The sequence below is a fragment of the Bufo bufo genome, chromosome 6 (genome assembly GCF_905171765.1).
Source record: "Bufo bufo chromosome 6, aBufBuf1.1, whole genome shotgun sequence".
NCBI lineage: Eukaryota > Metazoa > Chordata > Amphibia > Anura > Bufonidae > Bufo > Bufo bufo.
Window position 1 is genome coordinate 193,098,197 of NC_053394.1, and position 25,437 is coordinate 193,123,633.

The 25,437-nt window shown below is 46.3% G+C and overlaps 1 protein-coding gene and 1 non-coding gene across 2 annotated transcripts in view; both read right to left on the minus strand.

The window, feature by feature from the left end:
* Positions 1-25,206, minus strand: part of LOC121005627 (transmembrane protein 132A-like) — a 779,862-nt gene extending 754,656 nt beyond the window's left edge. Inside the window, exon 1 of the mRNA XM_040438401.1 lies at positions 25,111-25,206. Within this exon, the coding sequence (XP_040294335.1) occupies positions 25,111-25,156 (46 nt within the window). The 5' untranslated portion in view covers positions 25,157-25,206. The remainder of the gene's footprint in view (positions 1-25,110) is intronic.
* Positions 891-975, minus strand: LOC121006167. Its single transcript, XR_005780034.1, has one exon. It is a non-coding gene; the product is annotated as a small nucleolar RNA SNORD71 (small nucleolar RNA).
* Positions 25,207-25,437: the final 231 nt, after the last annotated feature.

The following is a 25,437-nucleotide window of genomic DNA, read 5'->3' on the forward strand; positions in this document are numbered from 1 at the left end:
GCAGAAAGAGTTGAGGTTTTTATTGGTACCATTTTTGGGTACATAGGATTTTTTGATCATTCATTATTACACTTTATGGGGCAAGGTGACCAAAAAATTTGCCGTTTTGGAACAGTATTTATTTATTTTTACAGCGTTTATCTGAGGGGTTAGGTCATGTGACAGTTTTATAGAGCAGATCGTTACGGACGTGGCAATACCTAATATGTATACTTTTTCTTATTTAAGTTTTACACAATAATAGCATTTCTGAAACCAAAAAAATGATGTTTTAGTGTCTGCATAGTCTGAGAGCCATCGATTTTTATTTTTTGGGCGATTGTCATAAATAGGGTATCACTTTTTGCGGGATGGGGTAACAGTTTGGTACTATTTTGGGGGTCATAAGCCTTTTTGATCGCTTGCTGTTGCACTTTTTGTGATGTAAGATGACAAAAATGGCTTTTTTTTACTTTTTTATTTTAAAAAAAATTTTTTTATGGTGTTTATCGGACGGGGTCTATCATGTGATATATTTATAGAGACGGTCGTTACAGACGCGGTGATACCTAATATGTGTATTATATATTTTTTTTCCTTTTTTATAGGAAAAAGCAATTTCTTTTTTTAATTGTAAATTTTTATTTAATTTTTACTTTTATTATTTTCACTTTTTTTTTTTTTTTAAAGATTGAAGATCCAGTGGGGCTGATGGCTGTACTATACTTTGCAATGCTCTTGCATTGCAAAGTATAATACAATCAGATGCCCTGTAGGTGGCAACAGCGGATGCTTTTGCAAAGCGTCCGGTTACCATGGCAACCATCGGTGCGCTGCAATCGCAGCGCAGCAGCCCGATGGTGGAGAGAGGAGCCCCCTCCCTCTATTAACCCCATGGATGCCGCGGCATCTATGGGATTACAGCAGAGTGTCAGCATAGAGCTGACACTCTCTGCTGATGGCGGCGCTCAGGAATGGAGCCGCCGCCATCACACACAGCAGGGGGGACCGCACGGCATGGGGGCATGGGAACAACGCTGGAAAGGGGGTGGGGGGGTTTCACGGCCAGCATTGAGGGGGCAGGAGGAATGTATGGGGCCGGGAGGGGGCGGACCGCAGGAGGCAGGAGATAAGTGCTTCAGCGGCAGGCGGACACAAGGGGGGGGGCTAGGAGGGGCACAGATCGGGAAGGGGGGGGGGCACGAGGACACATTACCTGATTTCAGGCTCTGATCTGCAGAGCGCAGATCAGAGCCTGAAACCGGCATTTTTTCACTGCCACGATCCGATTGGTCAGTCTGCACAGACTAACCAATCGGATTGATTGTCGGCAAGGGGCCACTCTGATTGGTCCCTTGCCGGCATTACTGAACTGTATGCTGTCCGTGACAGCAGCAGGACAGGGGCAGAAGCTTTAATCCAAGCGCTTTGCAGCGCTTGGATTAAAGAGCCGCCATGACGTCTATACACGTGGTAGCTGCACGGGGTATGTGCAGCTATCACGTATATATACAGATTGCGGTCGGGAAGGGGTTAAACTAGGTATATCAGTGGTACATCACACCCAAATATTTGTGAGTTTCACCAGAAAAAGTAACAAAGTAGTGAAATGAAATAAAATCAAATATGTACAAATAAAATAAAAAAAAATTGATTTATGAGGTGGAGTTCCATATGGAATAGGAGTTTGAGGAGGCGGAGGACGTAGCGGTGTAGGTAGAAGCGGTGGTGGAGGAGGTCGAGGTAGCCAACACAGGTTTTTGGTTTTAATTTTATTTTAAAAAATTAGGGTACACTCCAAAAGAGTGTGAAATATCCAAAATACAAGAATGAGCAATTGCGCTGCAGTATAACAATCGCTGGTTAGTGCCGGTATGCATGTTTATTCTGCACAAGGTACGGACAAGTCCTGTGGGATCCATGAGTGGTTCATTTTAATGAACGTGAGCTTGTCCACATTGGCTGTGGACAGGCGGCTGCGCTTGTCTGTGATGACGCCCCCTGCTGTGCTAAACACACGTTCAGATAATACACTGGCTGGAGGGCAGGCCAGAACCTCCAAGGCGTAAAGGGCAAGCTCAGGCCATGTGCCCAATTTGGAGACCCAGAAGTTGAATGGGGCAGACCCGTCATTCAGTACGTGTAGGCGTGTGCACACATATTGCTCCACCATGTTGCTGAAATGCTGCCTCCTGCTAAGACGTTCCATATCAGCTGGTGGTGCTGGTTGTTGTGGCGTGCTGACAAAGCTTTTCCACATTTCGGCCATGCTAACCCTGCAATCTGAGGTGCTGGCGGTGCCCCAGCTGCGTTGGCGACCTCTTCCTCTGCCTTCGCCTTGTTTTTCCACTGTGCCCATACTGTCAGGTAAGAATGCCGTCAGCAGCGCGTCTACCAGCGTGCGCTTGTACTCGCGCATCTTACGATCACGCTCCAGTGACGGAAATAAGGACGGTACGTTGTCCTTGTACCGTGGCCACCCAGGAATCAGCACCAGTTAGAATGTGGGCAACTCGGCGGTCGTTGCGGAGACACTGCAGCATGTAATCGCTCATGTGTGCCAGGCAGCCCAGAGGCAACAAAAAGCTGTCTTCTGTGGGAGGTGAATCATCTGTGTCCTCTGTATCCCCCCAGCCATGCACCAGTGATGGCCATGAGCTGGTCTGGGTGCCACCCTGCTGTGAACATGGTTCCTCTTCCTCCATCTCCTCATCCTCCAGAACTGGACAATTGTGTACTTTGGGTTTGTGGGTGCAGGAACCCACCCTCGGAGCCACTTGGAAATGACTAGCCAGAAACCCTACGAAATGATCCCTCTTCCTCCTCCTCCTGTGCCACATCCTCTTCCATCATCGCCAGCAGCATTTTTTCAAGGAGGCATAGAAGTGGGATAGTTATGCTGAGAACGGTGTTATCGGCACTGGCCATGTTGGTGGAGTACTCAAAACGGCGCAACAAGGAACACAGGTCTCGCATGGAGGCCCAGTCATTGGTGGTGAAGTGGTGCTGTTACTCCGAGCGACTCAGCCGTGCGTCTTGCAGCTGAACTCTACTATCGCCTGCTTCTGCTCGCACAGTCTGGCCAGCATGTGCAAGGTAGAGTTCCACCTTGTGGGCACTTCTCATATAAGGCGGTGAGTGGGAAGGCCGAAGTTACGCTGCAGCGCTGACAGGCGAGCAGCAGAAGGGTGAGAACGCCGGAAGCACGCACAGACGGCCCGCACTTTATGCAGCAGATCTGACATGTCGGGGTAATTTTTAAGGAACCTCTGCACCACCAAATTCAGCACATGCGCCAGACAAGGATGTGCGTCAAACCGGCTAGTCCCAGAGCTGCTACGAGTTTTCGCCCATTATCGCACACAACCAGGCCGGGCTTGAGGCTCACTGGCACCAACCACTCATCGGTCTGTTGTTCAAGGCCCGTCCACAGCTCTTGCGCGGTGTGGGGTTTGTCCCCCAGATACGTTTTAAAACTGCCTGCTGTCGTTTACCCCTGGCTGTGCTGAAGTTGGTAGTGAAGGTGTTACGCTGACCGGATGAGGCGGCAGTAGAGGATGAAGAAGCAGAGTAGGAGGAGGAAGCAAAGGAGGCAAACTGAAGCGCCCTGCAATCCTCGGTGGTGGAAGGACATGCGCCAAACTGCTATCCGCCTCAGGCCCAGCCGCCACTGCGTTTACTTTGTGTGCTGTTATGGAGATATAACGTCCCTGACCGTGCTTACTGGTCCACGTGACCCATCTTGGTGTTGCTGGCAGATCCTCTGTTGGCGGGGTGGCAGGTGGCACTGTCACTCCAGAGGTGGATGAAGAGGCCGAGACCGCAGCACAAGAGGAAGCAGGGGGGTTTTTGAGGTGTCTACTCCACTGCAGCCCGTGCTTTGCACTTAGATGTCTGGTCATGCAGGTTGTGCTCAGGTTGAGAACGTTTATGACTCGCTTCAGGCTCTGATTGCACAGCGTGCAAACCACTCATGTCTTGTCGTCAGAACTTTGTCCTGAAGAACTGCCACACCATGGAACTCCTTGGAGCTGGCTTTGGTGTGCTCGGTCCCTTGCTGTGGTAGCAGAAGCAGGCGTACTGTCTAGAGGACGGCCGTTCCGCTTTTGCACCCTGCTCCCTCTTCTTGCTGTGCTGGTGGCTCTGTGCGACCACCGCCTCTTCCTCCGTACTACATAGGTCACTCGCATGACCTTGATTCCATGTGGGGTCGAGGACCTCATCGTCTTTCCACCCTGCCCTCCTTTTCAGTCTGTACACTTTCGAAAGCCCCAGCAGTTGGAACCTGTGTTTCGTCATCATCCGAGACGTGCTGCGATTGTCCCCCCCATGTTCTCATCTTGAAAGATAAGTGGGTTGGGCATCAGTGCACTCAATTTCTTCCACTTCTGGGGCAGGGCTAGGTGGATGGCCCTGGGAAACCCTGCTAACAGAGTCATCAAAAAGCAGAAGAGACTGCTGCATGACTTGGGGCTCATACTGCTTGGCTGATTTGATAGGGGGTGAGGTGAAAGACTGGACATCGGCTGCAGATGCCAACTGTGGTCTTTCAGCAGGAGACTGGGTGGGAGATAATGTGAAGGAACTGGAGCCACTGTCAGCAACCCAATCTACTATCGCCTGTACTTGTTCAGGCCTCACCATTCGTAGAGCTGCATTAGGCCCAACCAAATACCGCTGCAGGTTCTGTCGCCTACTCGCACCTGAGAATGGGGTTTCACTTGTGCGTGTAGCTGGCACAGATCGACCACGTCCTATCCCTGCAACAGGAGCTCAACCAGCAGCACCACGACCTGGGCCACGTCCCTTATTTGACGCTCTCCTGATATTTCTCGAATTTAGGATCTTGCCCTAAATGGGTGTTTAATTAATAGTAGAATAGAGTGACAGTATGTACAGGGTGTATCTCACACGCCCTGAACCAGACTAGGCCTCAATTAAATGTGTTTGCCAAAAATGGCTGTATTTCAAATACCTGAATAAAATACCCCTTATTTAAAGGGGAATTTCAAACGTCTTGATGATGTAAGGGCGCAACAATTGTGTATTTTGCCCCAAAAAGGGTGTTTTATTAATAGAAGAATATAAGCCCTGTATTTACAGGGTGTATCTCTCACGGCCTGACCCACACTAGGCCACAATTAAAGATTTGTGCACAAAATGGCTATATTTCAAATACCTGAATAGAACCCCTGTATTTAAAGGGTGTATCTCACAATGACATCTGCAGCAAAGGCTGCCAACTAAATTTTTTTTGCCCAAACGGGTGTTAGTTTAATAATTGAATATGACAGCAGTATATAACCCTGGAATTTTAAACGTCTTGATGCTGCAAGGCCTGAAAAATTGTGTATTTTGCCCAAAAAAGGGTGTTTTATTAATTGAAGAATATAAGCCCTGTATATACAGGGTGTATCTCACACGCCCTGACCCACACTAGGCCGCAATTAAAGGATTGTGCACAAAATGGCTGTATTTCAAATACCTGAATAGAAACACTGTATTTAAAGGGAGTATTTCACAAGCCCTGACCCACACTAGGCCTCAATTATAGATTTGTGCACCAAATGGCGGTATTTCAAATATCTGAATAGAACCCCTGTATTTAAAGGGTGTATCTCACAAAAAGTGTGTTTTTAAAAACCCTGAAAATTCAGGCTGTATTTCTAGCTTAAATTGCACACTGACTAATCCAGATGTCGTATATTGCCAAAAAAGTGGGTTTTTTACTAACAGAATATGAAAGCTGTATATAACGTTTGAATTTCACACGTCCAGATGCAGCTAGGGATGTAAAATAGTGTATTTTGCACAAAAAGAAAATTATGCCTGTATTTCTAGCTAAAATTGCACACTGACTAATCCTGAAAATGCACCAGATGTTGTATATTGCCAAAAAAGGGTTATTTTTTTTTTACAACCAGATTATTAGTGCTGTTTTTCAAGCTTGGATTAGAATGTCACAAAAGCTCAGATGCAGTGCTAGTGCACTGAGCTTGCATAAAATGGCGGTGGCCGCCGCCCACCTAACTAACAGACGGATAAGTTATTATTTTTTTTTGGTCAATGGGCTCAGGGCAGGGTAAAATGATTGTGCCCTGCACCCACACAACTAATTTTATGTAGATCGCTGAGTTAGATTCTCTCCTATTCTCTCCCTGAAATCACCAGTCCAGCAGCATCCTCTCCCTACACTTGTAACAGCAGAGTGACGTGCAGCGCTAGGTGACTCAAGCTTATATAGAGCCTGGGTCACATACTGCACTGGCCAATCACAGCCATGCCATTAGTAGGCATGGCCTTGATGGCTTCTAAGGTCAGACAGTTAAACGCTTGTTGATTAGCTGCTCTGCAGCCTTTCAAAAAGCGCTGAGAAAGCGCCAAACACCAAACCCGAACCCGAACTTTTACTAAAATGTTTGGGGTCCAAAAATCCTAAAGTTCGGTACCAACCCGAACTTTACAGTTCGGGTTCGCTCAACCCTAATCACCTCCACTGATCAGCTGCTTGAAGTGGTCATCGCACTTTAGTGAGGCCTAGTTCATACTTCGGTTATTTGGTCAGTTATTTCCATCAGTTGTTTTCAGCCAAAACCAGGTGTGGGGCAAAAACACAGAACAGAAGGAAATCTTTACATTATACTTTTATCTGTAAGTAGGCTATACTACTGTTTTTGACCAAATAGCTGAAGTTATTTGGGCAGCATGGTGGTTAGAGGCTAGCAATGGTGCCTTGCAGCACCGGGGTCCTAGGTACAAATCCGACAAAGCATCTACATAGATTTTATATGTTCTCCTCGTGTTTGCGTGGGTTTCCTTCCACACTCCAAAGACCTACTGATAGGGAACTTAGATTGTGAGCCCCATTGAGGACAGCTTGATGCTAATGTCTGTAAAACACTGTGGAATATAGCAGCACTATATAGGTGCATAAAATAAATAAGTGTGAACAATGCCTGACTGCAGGACTGCCTATTGGAGAGCAGCTGTCCTTGGTATTGCAGCTCAGCAGCATTCACTGATAGAACTGAGCTGTGCTTACCATATGACTGGTAAATGTGACATGACTGGCTGCACTGGAGGTCTGCAGGACCAACTTATCAGCGGGGGTGCTGAGGATAAACCATCAATATCAAAATCTCTCAGACAACCCCTTCCTGACATACCGCCCTACATGTACGTACACAAGAAGGTCCAGCATGGTGCCATACATGACAGCAAAACCATCTTGGCTCATCGCACAGGGGCTTTCAAGACAGTGATCCCTGTGATTGGTCATTCTAACTGGCCCAATCGCAACATTCTCATTGTAAGATAAGTAAGCAGGCGGCACCAATGATGCCATATGGACCCCACCCCCTGTGGATTATCAGCTCAAATTCCTGAGTTTGAGGGGGAGATCAGGAATCCAGCTTGACAACGCCAACTTTAGAGAAATAGATTTTTTCAAAATCTTTTTCTCTAAGGATTTTGTAATTCAGTGGTGGCCAGACTAATTTATATGCCCAGCAATTAATTGCTTAAATCTCACATCATCATTTGCTAAACTTCTTAGGTGGACCACAGTAGATACAGCAGAGATGATGACATTTTCGAGGCTTGTGTTGCATATGCGCCTTGTAAAAAAAGCTAGACATTAGACAGTATTGGAGTGGAGATTTTTTTTTACCAAACTTTAATTTGGCCATCAGCCAAGCACAATTAAAATCAATTCTGAATTTGTTGCATTACAAAGATAATGAACAATCCCTGCCCTGAAATGATCCCTGGATTTTATAGTCTACTTAAAATTAGGCCAGTACTTACTTTAACGCCAAGTTTGCTGAGGTATACACCATCAGAAACAATCTCTGTGATGAGTCCCTTATTCATTTTAACCCCATTTTAACCAGCCATTTTTCATCTTAAGGACCGGGCTATTTTTTGCAAATCTGACGTGTCACTTTATGTGGTGATAACTTTAAAACACTTTTACTTATTGAAGCCAATCTGAGATCGTTTTCTCGTCATCTATTGTACTTCATGACAGTGGTAAATTTGAGTCAAAATATTTCATTTTTATTTATAAAGAAATACCAAATTTACCATTTTATAAATTGCTATTTCTCTGCTTTTAAAACACCTCCTAAAATAGTTATTACTTTACATTCCCCATATGTCTACTTCATGTTTGGATCAATTTTGTAAAGTACATTTTCTTTTTTTGGGACATTAGAAAGTTTAGAAGCCAATCTTAAATTTTTAAGGCCTCTTAAAATTTTAGGCCTCTTTCACACTACAGTTTTTTTTTTTTTCTGTTTTGCGGGCCATTTTTTTGCGTTCCGTATACGGAACCATTCATTTCAATGGTTCCGCAAAAAAAACTGAATGTACTCCGTGTGCATTCTGTTTCCGTATTTCCGTTTTTCCGTTCCGTTGAAAGATAGAACATGTCCTATTATTGCCCGCAAATCACGTTCCGTGGCTCCATTCAAGTCAATGGGTCCGCAAAAACAAACGGAACACATACGGAAATGCATCCGTATGTCTTCCGTATCCGTTCTGTTTTTGCGGCACCATCTATTGAAAATGTTATGCCCAGCCCATTTTTTTCTATGTAATTACTATATACTGTATATGCCATACGGAAAAAACCGGAACGGAAACACAACGGAAGCAAAAAAAAGGAACAACGGATCAGTGAAAAACGGACCGCAAAACACTGAAATAGCCATACGGTAGTGTGTAAGAGGCCTTGAGGACCAGTTCAGGTCCTGAAGTCACTTTGGGTGCTTACATAATAGAACCACCCATAAATGGCCCCCCATTTTAAAAAACTACCTCAAGGTATTCAAAACTTTTTTTTTTTAACCCCTTTAGGTGTTCATAAGGAATTAAATGAAAAATGGAGATGAAATTTCAGAATTTCACTTTTTTGGCAGATTTTCCATTTTTAACCCATTTTTTCCAGTAGAAAGCAAGGGTTAACAGCCAAACAAAACTCAATATTTTGTACCCTGATTTTAGTAGTTTACAGAAACACCCCATATGTGGTTGTAAACTGCTGTACAGGCACACCAGCAGAACGCAGAAGGAAAGGAAGCCATATTCATTTTTGGAGGGCAAATTTCACTGGGATAATTTTAAGTTGCCATGTCACATTTGAAGACTGATGCCTAAGGGGCTGTATCTAACAGGCTTCCGTAGAGGTCAAGCCCCGATGCCTATGAAAGGCATCAGGCTCCCTTCTCTGCCATCAGGTCCCCACCACTGCAGCGTGGGGACCCGATGGAGATGCGGAGGGCACCCGTACCCTCCGCAAACCCTCTGCATGCCGCGGTCAACCTTGACCGCGGCTTTCAAGGGGTTTAATACGCGGCATCTGTGTCTTCGCACGATGGCGGCGTATGCAGCAGGGGCCCGGTTGTCAGTGACTGCCGGGTCCGTGCCGCTGATCGGGCGGGCACAGCTCCTTCACCCGCCACGATCAGCCTGCCGTACATGTATGGTGCTGGTCCTAAAGTCACATTCACCAGCACCATACATGTATGGTAGAGGTTCCTTAAGGGGTTAAAGAGAAGGTCAAATTCTGTCAACACCTTCCTAGCAAGGTATAGAATTAAAATGTATAAGAGTACCTCTGGGTACACCCACAGGTTTTGGATTTATGAAAGTAAGGACACCCAGATCGAACCCCCAGTTAGTGGTTAAACAGTGTGGAATTGGTGCACCCATGCTGGGACCATGGTTACTACCTGTGTATGGATACTTTCAGCTGGGCAATTGCTCTGGGCCCCCCGTCACCAAAGGGGCCCCTTCCAGTGGCCCTTCTCCAATCTTTACAGAATACAATGTTATAGGGCTCTTGGAGCATGGAGTTGTAGGAACCCCCCAAAAATCTGGGGGGGACAGCATTTTTGCTCGCCGGGTATATTCTTATTCTGTAAACTGCGAAGTAGGTTTAGATCGTTAAATTTTAAGTGTGTGTGTGTGAACCCCCCCACACTTACAGTTCTGAAGACTCAGGGGTGCTGGCTGGCTTGGCCGGGCAGAAGGAGTGTGGTAGACTGAGGCCTTTTTCTCAAAGCTGCTCTGGATCAGTGCCCTGGGCTCCGGGCTGGAAGTGGGCACAATAAGAAAAAATATTTTTCATTACACCTCAGGTCAGACCACCAATCAGACCCCCAATGTTAATCAGACCTCAGCTAACAGCCCCAATAAGATCCCCAATGTTAATAAGACCTCAGATCACACCTCAGTTCAGACCCCAATATGAAATGAGCCCCAGTGCCTCTCATCAGCCCCCCAGTGCCTCTCATCAGCCCCCCAGTGCCTCTCATCAGCCAGTAATAACAGCCCCCCCAATCATGTGCCAGTAATAACAGCCCCCCCAATCATGTGCCAGTAATAACAGCCCCCCCCCCAATCATGTGCCAGTAATAACAGCCCCCCAATCATGTGCCAGTATTAACAGCCCCCCAAATCATGTGCAGTAATAACAGCCCCCCCAATCAAGTGCCAGTAATACAGCCCCCCCAATCATGTGCCAGTAATAACAGCCCCCCCAATCATGTGCCAGTAATAACAGCCCCCCCCCCAATCATGTGCCAGTAATAACAGCCCTCCCCAATCATGTGCCAGTAATAACAGCCCTCCCCAATCATGTGCCAGTAATAGCTCCCCCCCCAATCATGTGCCAGTAAAACAAAGTATTGTATATGTTAAAAAAAAAAATTATTTACATTTATACTTACCTCTTTGGAGTGATGCGTAGCAGGCCTCTTCCGGCCTGTCACAGTGTCCCGACTCCTGCGCTGTATGGCTCAGGCGGTGCGATGATGTCATCGCGCCGCCTACGACGGCCTCTGATAGGCTGCCGGCACTACTAGGCCATCAGAGGAACAGGAAAGGGACACACCGCCCTGCCCTGCTCCTCCGTAGCCTTCTGTTTGTATCGCTGTCCTGAGGACGGCAATACAAACAGATCACTATGGAGATGAGCGCTTCGCTTCCAACAATGGAAGCGCTCATCTCAGTGCCTGCCCCGCCGCCGCACACATTGCCCCGCTGCCGCTGGGAGATATTTGACCATACCTGTCCCCCCCCGCATTATTTCCTGGGGGGGATCCGTCCCCCCTGCTTCCTACGCCCATGCTCTGGAGGCTGGACTCAGGAGCAGAGGTGAGCTGGAATCAGTCTGCAACCATCAATTAGCAGGCAGCAGCTAACTACTTCTAGCAGAGGTTCCTTCTGCTAGCAGCTGATTTACAGCCTGTGTTTCAGGTCCAACAAAAAACTCTGTCACACACACACCCCATGAAAATGAGCAGTATATAATGTGATGGAAAAATGAGGCTGAGGTTACGACCACCCTGTAATCCAGCAGTGGTGGTCATGCACACTATAGGAAAAAGCGCTGGCCTCTCTGGTGGCCAAAACTATGAGTGCACAAAGGCTGATGCTTTTTCCTATAGTGTGTAAGCACTGCTGCTAGATTACATTGTGGTTGTAACCATGGAAATGAGCAGTGTATAACAAGATGGAAAAATGAATTCAACCAGCAATGGAAGCAATATGTACAATCACAATACATTAGAAAGTGCCTTCTATTAACTTTCTCTACATAATAAATGCTATTTGCTGAAGTGAGACAACCCCTTTAAAATCTTTTTCAAAATAAGCCAACCAATAGTTGCTATAGAATCTGCACCAGATTTATCATCCAGCCTCAGATACAGTGATAATCTGTTGCAGGTTAAATCCATCTCGAATTGATTTTCTGCGACTGTCGCGTTTGCAGTCACAGCATGTCGCATGTTGCAGTGCGACACCATAGACTGCCATATAAAAATTGTCGCGCGACATTGGCGCAACAAAATGTTGCGCGACAAATGTTGTCGTGTAGACCTAGCCTCAGGCCTCTTTCACACGAGCGTGACAGATTAGGTCCGGATGCGCTCAGGGTGCATTCAGGGAAACTCGCACCATTTTGCAAGCAAGTTCAGTCAGTTTTGTCAGCGATTTTTCTGCGCGGGTGCAATGTGTTTTGATTTGTTTTTGATGCGTTTTTCACGCACGTGATAAAAAACTGAAGGTTTACAAACAACATCTCTTAGCAACCTTCAGTGAAAAACGCATTGCATCTGCACTTGCTTCCGGATGCGATGCATTTTTCACGCATAATGAAAAACGCATAATATAGAACATGCAGCGATTTTCACGCAACGCAGACGTGATGCATGCAAAAACAATGCTCATGTACACAGACCCATTGAAATTAATGGGTCAAGATTCAGTGCGGGTGCTATGCGTTCACGTCACGCTTTGCACCCGGGCGCAAAACTCGCTCATGTGAAAGGAGCCTTATTGGTGGGCAGATTATTAATGGCAAATGTTTGTACGAACACTCGTTCCCGATAATCTGCCCGTGTAAAGGTGCTGCCGATCATTTATCGGGTGAAATAATTGTTCATGTAGACACCTCAATCATCATTTCCCAGAAAAAAATGCTACTGTATGGGGACGAACGATAGCAGTAGCCACCTGTCGTATAGGCATTGGGCTGTGTAAACTATGCTTACATCTTTTAGTGAATCTGGGCCAATGTTCTTGTGCCAAAACAATACCTATCAGCAGTGACGTAACTAAAACTGACTGGGCCCCACAGGAAATTTTTAAATGGAACCCCCCCTGCCCTGAAACTTCTTCACAAATCCCCCTCCCCCTTCTGTTCAACCCCCACTCCTGCAGCTGGTCATGATTGCTCTTTCAGACCTGGCCTAGCAGCTGCTTCGTCCGTCAGCTACATGTATATACTGTGTGTATAATGTCACTGTATGTAAGATAATTGTATAATACTGTTGTGGGCTGTGACAAAATCTTTCAATCTTTGCAGCCCGCCCTGGGCTGCTTCTGAGTTCAGGCCCTGAAGCAGTCGCTTCCCCTGTTTGCATTATAGCTACGCCCCTGTCTATTAGATGAGTAAAACTGATTTTCAGTCTCTATTTCTGCATCAAATCAAGCTGTGTGTGCATAATTTTACACAACTATACATATGTTCTACAATTAACCCTTAGAGGACCTTACGATTTTCTGTATTTTTTCACTCCCCGCCTTTAGTTTTTTTCTATTCACATAAGCCGTATGAGGGCTAGTTTTTTGCATGACAAGTTGTAATTTCTAATGGAAGCATTTAATATTGCACATTCTATAGTGGAGAGCGGGGAAAAAATGGGGTGGAAAAAATAAAGGGAACACAAAAATAATACATCCTAGATCTGAATTAATTAAATATTCTTCTGAAATACTTTGTTCTTTACATAGTTGAATGTGCTGACAACAAAATCACACAAAAATAAAAAAAAATGGAAATCAAATTTTTCAACCCATGGAGGTCTGGATTTGAAGTCACACTCAAAATTAAAGTGAAAAAACACACTACAGGCTGATCCAACTTTGATGTAATGTCCTTAAAACAAGTCAAAATGAGGCTCAGTAGTGTGTGTGGCCTCCACGTGCCTGTATGACCTCCCTACAACGCCTGTGCATGCTCCTGATGAGGTGGCGGACGGTCTCCTGAGGGATCTCCTCCCAGACCTGGACTAAAGCATCTGCCAACTCCTGGACAGTCTGTGGTGCAACATGACGTTGGTGGATAGAGCGAGACATAATGTCCCAGATGTGCTTAATTGGATTCAGGTCTGGGGAACGGGCGGGCCAGTCCATAGCATCAATGCCTTCGTCTTGCAGGAACTGCTGACACACTCCAGTCACATGAGGTCTAGCATTGTCTTGCATTAGGAGGAACCCAGGGCCAACCGCACCAGCAATATGGTCTCACAAGGGGTCTGAGGATCTCATCTCTGTACCTAATGGCAGTCAGGGTACCTCTGGCGAGCACCATGGAGGGCTATGCGGCCCTCCAAAGAAATGCCACCCCCACACCATTACTGACCCAATGCCAAACCGGTCATGCTGGAGGATGTTGCAGGCAGCAGAACGTTTCTCCACGGCGTCTCAAGACTCTGTCACGTCTGTCACATGTGCTCAGTGTGAACCTGCTTTCATCTGTGAAGAGCACAGGGCGCCAGTGGCGAATTTGCCAATCTTGGTGTTCTCTGGCAAATGCCCAAACGGTCCTGCACGGTGTTGGGCTGTAAGCACAAACCCACCTGTGGATGTCGGGCCCTCATATCACCCTCATGGAGTCTGTTTCTGACCATTTGAGCAGACACATGCACATTTGTGGCCTGCTGGAGGTCATTTTGCAGGGCTCTGGCAGTGCTCCTCCCGTTCCTCCTTGTTGCCCTCCTACGGCCTCCTCCACGTCTCCTGATGTACTGGCCTGTCTCCTGGTAGAGCCTCCATGCTCTGGACATTACGCTGACAGACACAGCAAACCTTCTTGCCACAGCTCGCATTGATGTGCCATCCTGGATAAGCTGCACTACCTGAGCCACTTGTGTGGGTTGTAGACTCCGTCTCATGCTACCACTAGAGTGAAAGCCCCGTCAGCATTCAAAAGTGACCAAAACATCAGCCAGGAAGCATAGGAACTGAGAAGTGGTCTGTGGTCACCACCTGCAGAACCACTCCTTTATTGGGGGGGTGTTGCTAATTGCCTATAATTTCCACCTGTTGTCTATCCCATTTGCACAACAGCATGTGAAATTGATTGTCACTCAGTGTTGCTTCCTAAGTGGACAGTTTGATTTCACAGAAGTGTGATTGACTTGGAGTTACATCGTTTTTCTTTACTTAGCTGCTTTTTTCTTGCCATAATACAAATTCTAAGTAAAGAAAAACGAGTGGCCATCATTACTTTAAGAAATGAAGGTCAGTCAGTCAGCCGAAAAATTGGGAAAACTTTGAAAGTAAGGGCTATTTGACCATGAAGGAGAGTGATGGGGTTGCTGCGGCAGATGACCTGGCCTCCACAGTCACCAGACCTGAACCCAATCGAGATGGTTTGGGGTGAGCTGGACCGCAAAGTGAAGGCAAAAGGGCCAACAAGTGCTAAGCATCTCTGGGAACTCCTTCTAGACTGTTGGAAGACCATTTCGGGTGACTACCTCTTGAAGCTCATCAAGAGAATGCCAAGAGTGTGCAAAGCAGTAATCAAAGCAAAAGGTGGCTACTTTGAAGAACCTAGAATATGACATATTTTCAGTTGTTTCACACTTGTTTGTTATGTATATAATTCCACATGTGTTAATTCATAGTTTTGATGCCTTCATAATCATGAAAATAAAGAAAACTCTTCGAATGAGAAGGTGTCCAAACGTTTGGTCTGTACTGTATATGTGTGTGTGTGTGTGTGTGTGTGTGTGTATATATAGGAAAAAAAATATCTAGAATCTTGAAGGATCTTTGAGTTTAACACCATCATACCCACTTACCCAGAGGGCTTAACACGGAAATTTAACTTTTTAGATTTCTGTAGAATTAGGGGTGGGTGCCCTTTGAGGACATCGAGCGTCAGGCTATTTTAGCAGCACCTTGATCTCCCCTCCTTGGGAGACACCCATCCCCACTATACATTTTCTGCAACTCACCACCGAATAAAAGGACCTATCACCAAAATATTAATACTCTCAAAAATGAACACAGACGGAGGAGAGAGGTCCCATAGCAGAGAATCAGGCTTCACGTCACCCACCACTGGAACAGGCCATTGTCAGATATTTAGGCCCCGGCACCCAGACAGAGGAGAGAGGTCCCATAGCAGAGAATCAGGCTTCACGTCACCCAACACTGGAACAGGCCACTGTCAGATATTTTTAGGCCCTGGCACCCAGACAGAGGAGAGGTTCATTCAACTTTGGGTTGCCCCGCAATATAATGGTAAAATGAAAAAAAAAAGGATTGAATGAGGAAATGCCCTGGAGTACAATAATATATGGTTAAGGGGAGGTAGTATTAAATGTCTAATCTGCACAAGGGAATGGTAAGGTCCTGTGGGATCCATGCTTGGTTCATTTTTATGAACGTCAGCTTGTCCACATTGGCTGTAGACAGGCGGCTGCGTTTGTCTGTAATGACGCCCCCTGCCGTGCTGAATACACGTTCAGACAAACGCAGCCGCCTGGGCAGGCAGCACCTCCAAGGCATAAAAGGCTAGCTCTGGCCACGTGGACAATTTGGAGACCCAGAAGTTGAATGGGGCCGAACCATCAGTCAGTACGTGGAGGGGTGTGCACACGTACTGTTCCACCATGTTAGTGAAATGTTGCCTCCTGCTAACACGTTCCATATCAGGTGGTGGTGCAGTTAGCTGTGGCGTGGTGACAAAAACTTTTCCACATCTCTGCCATGCTAACCCTGCCCTCAGAGGAGCTGGCCGTGACACAGCGGCGTTGGCGACCTCTTGCTCCTCCTCTGCCTTCGCCTTGGGCTTCCACTTGTTCCCCTGTGACATTTGGGAATGCTCTCAGTAGCGCGTTCTACCAACGTGCGCTTGTACTCGCGCATCTTCCTATCACGCTCCAGTGCAGGAAGTAAGGTGGGCACATTGTCTTTGTACCGGGGATCCAGCAGGGTGGCACCCAGTAGTCCGCACACATTAAAATGTGGGCAACTCTGCTGTCGTTGCGCAGGCACTGCAGCATGTAGTCGCTCATGTGTGCCAGGCTGCCCAGAGGTAAGGACAAGCTGTCCTCTGTGGGAGGCGTATCGTCATCGTTCTGCGTTTCCCCCCCCCCAGCCACGCACCAGTGATGGGCCCGAGCTGCGTTGGGTGCCACCCCGCTGTGAACATGCTTCATCCTCATCCACCTCCTCCTCATCCTCGTCATCCTCGTCCTCCAGTAGTGGGCCCTGTCTGGTCACATTTGTACCTGGCCTCTGCTGTTGCAAAAAACCTCCCTCTGAGTCACTTCTAAGAGACTGGCCTGAAAGTGCTAAAAATGACTCCTCCTCCTCCTCTTCTTCCTCTTCCTCCTCCTCCTCTTCCTCCTCTTCCTCTTCCATCATTGCCCTAAGTGTTTTCTCAAGGAGACATAGAAGTGGGATAGTAACGCTGAGAATGGCGTTATCGGCACTGGCCATGTTGGTGGAGTACTCGAAACAGCGCAACAAGAACAACAGGTCTCGCATGGAGGCCCAGTCATTGGTGGTGAAGTGGTGCTGTTCTGCCGAGCGACTCACCCGTGCGTGCTGCATCTGAAACTCCACTATCGCCTGCTGCTGCTCGCACAAACTGGCCAGCATGTGCAAGGTGGAGTTCCACCTGGTGGGCACGTCGCATATGAGGCGGTGAGCGGGAAGGCCGAAGTTACGCTGTAGCGCAGACAGGCGAGCAGCGGCAGGATGTGAACGCACACAGACGGCCCACACTTTATGCAGCAGCTCTGACATGTCGGGGTAGTTGTGAATGAACTTCTGCACCACCAATTTCAGCACATGCGCCAGGCAAGGGATGTGCGTCAAACCGGCTAGTCCCAGAGCTGCAACGAGATTTCGCCCATTATCGCACACCATCAGGCCGGGCTTGAGGCTCACCGGCAGCAACCACTCGTCGGTCTGTTGTTCTATACCCCGCCACAACTCCTGTGCGGTGTGGGGCCTGTCCCCCAAACATATGAGTTTCAGAATGGCCTGCTGACGTTTACCCCGATGCTGTGCTGAAGTTGGTGGTGAAGGTGTGTGGCTGGACTGGATGAGCAGGTGGAAGAAGAGGAGGAGGAGGAAGCCGAGTAGGAGGAGGAGGCTAACAGGAGGCAAAGATGTTGCCCTGCGATCCTTGGCGGCGGAAGGACGTGCGCCCCAAACAGCTCTTCGCCTGGGGCCCAGCCGCCACTACATTTACCCAGTGTGCAGTTAGGGAGATATAGCGTCCCTGGCCGTGCTTACTGGTCCACATATCTGTGGTTAGGTGGACCTTGCCACAGATGGCGTTGCGCAGTGCACACTTGATTTTATCGGATACTTGGTTGTGCAGGGAAGGCACGGCTCTCTTGGAGAAGTAGTGGCGGCTGGGAACAACATACTGTGGGACAGCAAGCGACATGAGCTGTTTGAAGGTGTCTGTGTCCACCAGGGATCGAGGGTGGCTAGGTGGGAATTTACGCTTTCTCTCAAATGTTTGTGAGATGGAGAGCTGAACGCTGCCGTGTGACATGGTTGAGATGCTTGGTGACGGAGGTGGTGGTGTTTGGTGGTACATCCTTTGTTTGCTGGCGGCAGGTGCCAACGTTCCTCCAGAGGTGGAGGAAGAGGCCGAGGCGGCAGCAGCAGAAGAGGTAGCAGGGGGAGCCTGAGTGAGTTCCTTGTTTTTAAGGTGTTTACTCCACTGCAGTTCATGCTTTGCATGCAGGTGCCTGGTCATGCAGGTTGTGCTAAGGTTTCAGAACGTTAATGCCTCGCTTCAGGCTCTGATGGCACAGCGTGCAAACCACTCGGGTCTTGTCGTCAGCACATTGTTTGAAGAGTGCCATGCCAGGGAAACTCCTTGAAGCTGCCCTTTGGGGAGTGCTCGGTCCCAGATGGCGGCGGTCAGTAGCAGGCGGAGTCTCTTGGCGGCGGTGTGTTCTGCTTTTGCCCCCACATGCTCCCTCTTTTGCTACGCTGTTGGCTCGGTCTCACCACTGCCTCTTCCTCCGAACTGTGAAAGTCTGTGGCACGACCTTCATTCCATGTGGGGTCTAGGACCTCATCGTCCCATGCATCGTCTTCCCACCCAGTCTTCCTCCCTGACCTCCTGTTCAGTCTGCACACTGCAGAAAGACGCAGCAGTTGGCACTGTGTTTCGTCATCATCAGAGACATGCTGAGGTGGTATTCTCATGCCTCATCAGGAAACATAAGTGGTTGTGCGTTAGTGCATTCTATGTCTTCCACCCCTGGGGAAGGGCTAGGTGGATGCCCTTGGGAAACCCTGCCAGCAGAGTCTTCAAACAGCATAAGAGACTGCTGCATAAACTTGAGGCTCAGACAGTTTCCCTGATATGCATGGGGGGTGATGTGACAGACTGATGGGCTTGATTTTCATGCGCCATCTGTGCGCTTTCTGCAGAAGACTGGGTGGGAGATAATGTTAACGTGCTGGATGCACTGTCGGCCACCCAATTGATGGTAAGGCCTGTACCTGCTCAGGCCTTACCATCCTTAGAACGGCATTGGGCCCCACCAAATATCGCTGTAAATTCTGGGGGCTACTGGGACCAGTACTACTAAGGTAGTTGGTTCACTAGGACGTGTGGCTGTGGCAGAACGGTCACGTCCTCTCCCAGCACCAGAGGGTCCACTAACGCCACCACGACCACGTCCACGTCCGCGTCCCTTACTAGATGTTTTCCTCATTGTTACCGTTCACCACAATAAGAAAAAAATTATTTGGCCCAATGTATTGAATTCAAATTCAGGCCTTTTTTTTACAAGCACCTAACACTATCTGGCTATCCTATTTAGGTACCGTATTACACTAATACAGGCCACAGCAGTAACGACCAGATTTAGCTGAATATAAATTGTAGGCCTAGTATTTAGGCGCTGGATGACAGGTATCCCTTTTACGGACAGAATTAGACTTGAAAATGCATGGTAGCGTGTGAAGTTATTGAGGATGACCCTATCCGCACCTTCAATCTAATATACCCTTTTATGGATAGATTTAACCTTGGCCTGATAGAGCAGAAACCACTAATTTAGGAATTGCTAAGTTGGGAATTGTATTCAACTCAGAACAAAAACTGTGCTTCGGCAGACAGCAGACAGTATTACAATTGGCTAGCCACAGCTGAAACACCAGATTTAGGGTACTGCTATTTTGGCAATTGTATTTTACCCCTCAATAAATAGCAAGCACAGCCAAGCCCCCTGATGTAGGATATAGCAACAAAAAAACCACACTATTGATGGTTAAAAATGGACTTGGTGGCAGCTTGTGCTGGCGCACCACAAGACACAAAATGGCCGCTGATCACCCCATAAAAAGTGACTGAAAAACGCTCTGGGCAGCCTTAAAACAGTGAGCAATTGAATAGCAGAGGTTGTATGATACACAGCTGTATATCGATCACTTCAGTAAATAAATCACTGCCTAATCTCGCCCCTAACAGCAGCAGCTGCATCCTATCCCTACACTGAGCGGACTTTTACGAAAAGGTTCGGGTCCGTGTCACGGACACCCCAAAATTCGGTACGAACCCGAACTATACAGTTCGGGTTCGCTCATCCCTACTTCTTACTCAATTTCTTTTGCCCTTTTTATCTCCACTGGTCCGGGAATATTGTATACAACCCGAAGTGAACCTCAGAGAAACATACCAACGCTGACCCTGTATACCCACTGTGGTTGCTTCACAGAACAAGCGGAGAACATATAACAGCTGAGGCAAACCACGTGGGACGCCGAGACTGGCAGGACGAGCAACTCAGCTTCACTCTGCAGGACAACCCAACACGGGACTACACCTGATACAATTGGCAGAGGTAACGTACAAATGTTATTGTTACTATAGACTACTATATTATTCTATATTGAAGCAGAACTTGTGATTCAGGACAGCAATATCTCAGTAACCAGATACAATTGAATTCTCTGATTAGACAGAAACCCTTATATGGAGCCCTAACTCCACAAGGGCATCAAAGTTTTAACTGGCTATTTGTATATTTTCTGGACAGCCATACTGTTACCATTACATCAGTCAAAGGACTTTGCACTATTATATCTGCTGCTATCTGTTTCATGGACAGGAAACAATATAACAACATAACCAGCTAACTGGCTGTTACATATTGTCATATGCAGCCAATTTGTGACGCACCATTATACAGGCACCAGATTGTTTGCCATTAATTTTCAGCCCTGATTCAGGCTATATACTGGCATCCAACTGTCTTGTCTTCATGGTAATTAGAGATATATATTTTTTCCAGCAAATTGTGACCAGCTAATTGGCTCTAGGTGATCACCTATCTTTTATTTCACTTTGTTTCTAATCTCCTAATTACCTAACGCTCCTAAACCATTGGAATCTATACTCTATCCTGGCACATTTACAAGCTTGTATTTATAGAGACAAAGTGATTTTATATGTTATTTATCTTATTTTATTTTTCCAATTACTATTTGAATTTTTATGAATAAATAGTGATAATATTTTAATTAAGCTCAGATCATGCCTCACCAATAATTTGAATGCCCTCCATTAGGCTAGGTCTACACTACCACATTTGTCGCGCGACAGGGCACAACTACACTGCAACGTTTGTTGCGCAACATTTTGTCGCACCAATGTCGCGCAACAATTTTTATAATGGTAGTTTATGGTGTCGCACTGCGACAAGCGACATGCTGCGAACCGATGCGACAGTCGCAGAAAAATCCATTTCAAATGGATTTCTTGCGACTATCATGTCGCAGCCGCAGCATGTCGCAGTGCGACACCATAGACTATCATTATAAAAAATTTTGTGCGACATTGGTGCGACAAAATGGCGCTCTTCACATGTCGTCGTGTAAACCTAGCCTTACTCTGTTATTACAAACCCTTCTTCCCTTGGTCGACGGGTACGCCACAGAGTGAGCACCTACTCCAAGGTCTGTAATAGGTGAGCCACTGATGCTATTGTCTAATCTACGATTACAACAATACCACACTTCTACAGCATTTTAATACTGAAAAAAAACAAAAAACCTTGGAAAAATGTAATTTTTTTTTTTTCATGGCCATATTTTTTGTGTAATTTTTACAGAGTTGTCTGAGGGCTCATTTTTAGCAGGGCAATCTGTGCTTTTCGTTGATATCATTTTGAAGTGTGACTTTTTGATCACTTTTGATTCAATTTTTTTGGGAGGTGAACTGATAAAAATGGTGAATGGGCCATTTAGAAATTTTCTTTCCATTATGCCATTTGCCATATGGGATAAATATTGTTATACACTGCTCAAAAAAATAAAGGGAACACAAAAATAACACATCCTAGATCTGAATTAATTAAATATTCTTCTGAAATACTTTGTTCTTTACATAGTTGAATGTGCTGACAACAAAATCACACACAAATTAAAAATGGAAATCAAATTTTTCAACCCATGGAGGTCTGGATTTGGAGTCACACTCAAAATTAAAGTGGAAAAACACACTACAGGCTGATCCAACTTTGATGTAATGCCCTTAAAACAAGTCAAAATGAGGCTCAGTAGTGTGTGTGGCCTCCACTTGCCTGTATGACCTCCCTACAATGCCTGTGCATGCTCCTGATGAGGGATCTCCTCCCAGACCTGGACTAAAGCATCTGCCAACTCCTGGACAGTCTGTGGTGCAACGTGACGTTGGTGGATAGAGCGAGACATGATGTCCCAGATGTGCTCAATTGGATTCAGGTCTGGGGAACGGGCGGGCCAGTCCATAGCATCAATGCCTTCGTCTTGCAGGAACTGCTGACTCACTTCAGCCACATGAGGTCTATCATTGTCTTGCATTAGGAGGAACCCAGGGCCAACCGCACCAGCATATGGTCTCACGAGGGGTCTGAGGATCTTATCCTCGGTACCTAATGGCAGTCAGGCTACCTCTGGCGAGCACCATGGAGGGCTGTGCGGCCCTCCAAAGAAATGCCACCCCCACACCATTACTGACCCAATGCCAAACCGGTCATGCTGGAGGATGTTGCAGGCAGCAGAACATTCTCCATGGCGTCTCCAGACTCTGTCACGTCTGTCACATGTGCTCAGTGTGAACCTGCTTTCATCTGTGAAGAGCACAGGGCGCCAGTAGCGAATTTGCCAAACGTCCTGCACGGTGTTGGGCTGTAAGCACAACCCCCACCTGTGGACGTCGGGCCCTCACATCACCCTCATGGAGTCTGTTTCTGACCGTTTGAGCAGACACATGCACATTTGTGGCCTGCTGGAGGTCATTTTGCAGGGCTCTGGCAGTGCTCCTCCTGTTCCTCCTTGCACAAAGGCGGAGGTAGCGGTCCTGCTGCTGGGTTGTTGCCCTCCTACGGCCTCCTCCACGTCTTCTGATGTACTGGCCTGTCTCCTGGTAGCGCCTTCATGCTCTGGACACTACGCTGACAGACACAGCAAACCTTCTTACCACAGCTCGCATTGATGTGCCATCCTGGATAAGCTGCACTACCTGAGTCACTTGTGTGGGTTGTAGACTCCGTCTCATGCTACCACTAGAGTGAAAGCACCGCCAGCATTCAAAAGTGACCAAAACATCAGCCAGGAAGCATAGGAACTGAGAAGTGGTCTGTGATCACCACCTGCAGAACCACTTCTTTATTGGGGGTGTCTTGCTAATTGCCTATAATTTCCACCTGTTGTCTATCCCATTTTCACAACAGCATGTGAAATTGATTGTTACTCAGTGTTGCTTCCTAAGTGGACAGTTTGATTTCACAGAAGTGTGATTGACTTGGAGTTACATTGTGTTGTTTAAGTGTTCCCTTTATTTTTTTGAGCAGTGTATTTTAAATGCTGATCGCAGGTGTTTTAAACACTATAAATCTGGAGGCTATGGTGTCTGCTTGCACTTCAGCGAAGTGGGCGCAGTCTTTAAAATGCAGACTCCCGCTGTACATGTGGAGATCGCAAGGGGTTAATTGGTTTGTCATTTCAAAGTCATTCAACTTATGTTTCTCTAAACAGTTAATTGACCATTTCATTTTTCTGTTTTGTAGTTTCTTGTGCAATAAATTGTTGCTTCATTGGCAAAAAAAAGAGGAAAAAAATGTTTACTTAAAATCATATACAGTAAAACTTTTATGACATGTGAACCACTGGTACATACACTTGCATGTGTACCACTTTTTACATACACTTGCTGCCATAAAGCTCCAGCAATAGATGAAATTTTATATGGTCAGGTATGTGTATATAGCCTCAGATTGGCCTACAGAGGAACAGATGAATCCCCTAATGGGCCATAGACAAAGGTGGGCCCCCACTACCTGCAGAAGTGGCACATGGCACTACTTCCTTCCAGTACATTATGAGTAAATGAATGAAAAAAAAAAAGGAAATATATATATATATATATATATATATATATATATATATATATATATATACACACACACACAGACATCTATGCTGGGGTAGATGCTCAAGAATCAAGATCAATGATTATGGGGTAAACTTTGAGAGCATGGGGAAAGATGATACTGGCTGGCCTTCCCCTGTGCCTAGAAGTCATCCAAGCCAGCCAATTTATCTATAATAATAAAGTGGGCAGTTTGGTAAATATAACAATATAGAGAAGCTACGCCAGCAACCTACTGGAGCCCAGTCTTTCAGTTACCAACTGAAAACCAAGTAAATCCGTAAAAAACTGACTTGGCTCACAGTATTTTTGCATTTATTAAAATTATTGACCCAATACAATGTTACACATATCCTAGTTAATTGTCAACATAACAGCATATATAAATAGGTACTTTAAATGCGGAGCTCTCGCATATACCTAATGACAGGAGTACTCCAAATATGACCTCTGGTTTTGCTATGTGGTGTCCGTCTGCTACGTATTGAGATAGAATATCTCTAATGTTCAGATAGTTTATCTCAATACGTAGCAGACGGACACCACATAGCAAAACCAGAGGTCATATTTGGAGTACTCCTGTCATTTAGGTATATGCGAGAGCTCCGCATTTAAAGTACCTATTTATATATGCTGTTATGTTGACAATTAACTAGGATATGTGTAACATTGTATTGGGTCAATAATTTAATAAATGCAAAAAATACTGTGAGCCAAGTCAGTTTTTTACGGATTTACTTGGTTTTCAGTTGGTAACTGAAAGACTGGGCTCCAGTAGGTTGCTGGCGTAGCTTCTCTATATTGTTATATTTACCAAACTGCCCACTTTATTATTATAGATAAATTGGCTGGCTTGGATGACTTCTAGGCACAGGGGAAGGCCAGCCAGTATCATCTTTCCCCATGCTCTCAAAGTTTACCCCATAATCATTGATCTTGATTCTTGAGCATCTACCCCAGCATGTGTGTGTGTGTATATATATATATATATATATATATATATATATATTTTTTTTTTTTTTTTTCATTCATTCATAATGTACTGGAAGGAAGAAGCTGTTTCAGAAGCCACAAATGTCATGACTATATGGCCACCCTGTACATCATCAAGCTGTGACCTACTGACAGACAAAAGATGTTGAGATAACTGGTACCTTGTGCAAAGCTCAGGATGCCCAGGACCAACGAGATAACGTCCATGTTATTCTGAGAGCAGTCAGGTCGAAGCAACTAAGTCCATGTATTAGGATGTCTCAGCCATGTTGCTCCTCGATAACTAACTAAAATGATGTGCCTGGATTTTAAGGGGTGTCAGGGTGTGCTCCGCAAAAGCGCTGCACACATAGACAAAATGACAATAGATGCACTATACTGGTGCCAAGGTGGATGCAGGATTGGAGCATGAAGCCGTCCTCATTCATGTGCGCCGCTGAAACCTCTGCGCTCAAATGCCCAACGTCATACAAAGACAAGGAGAAACA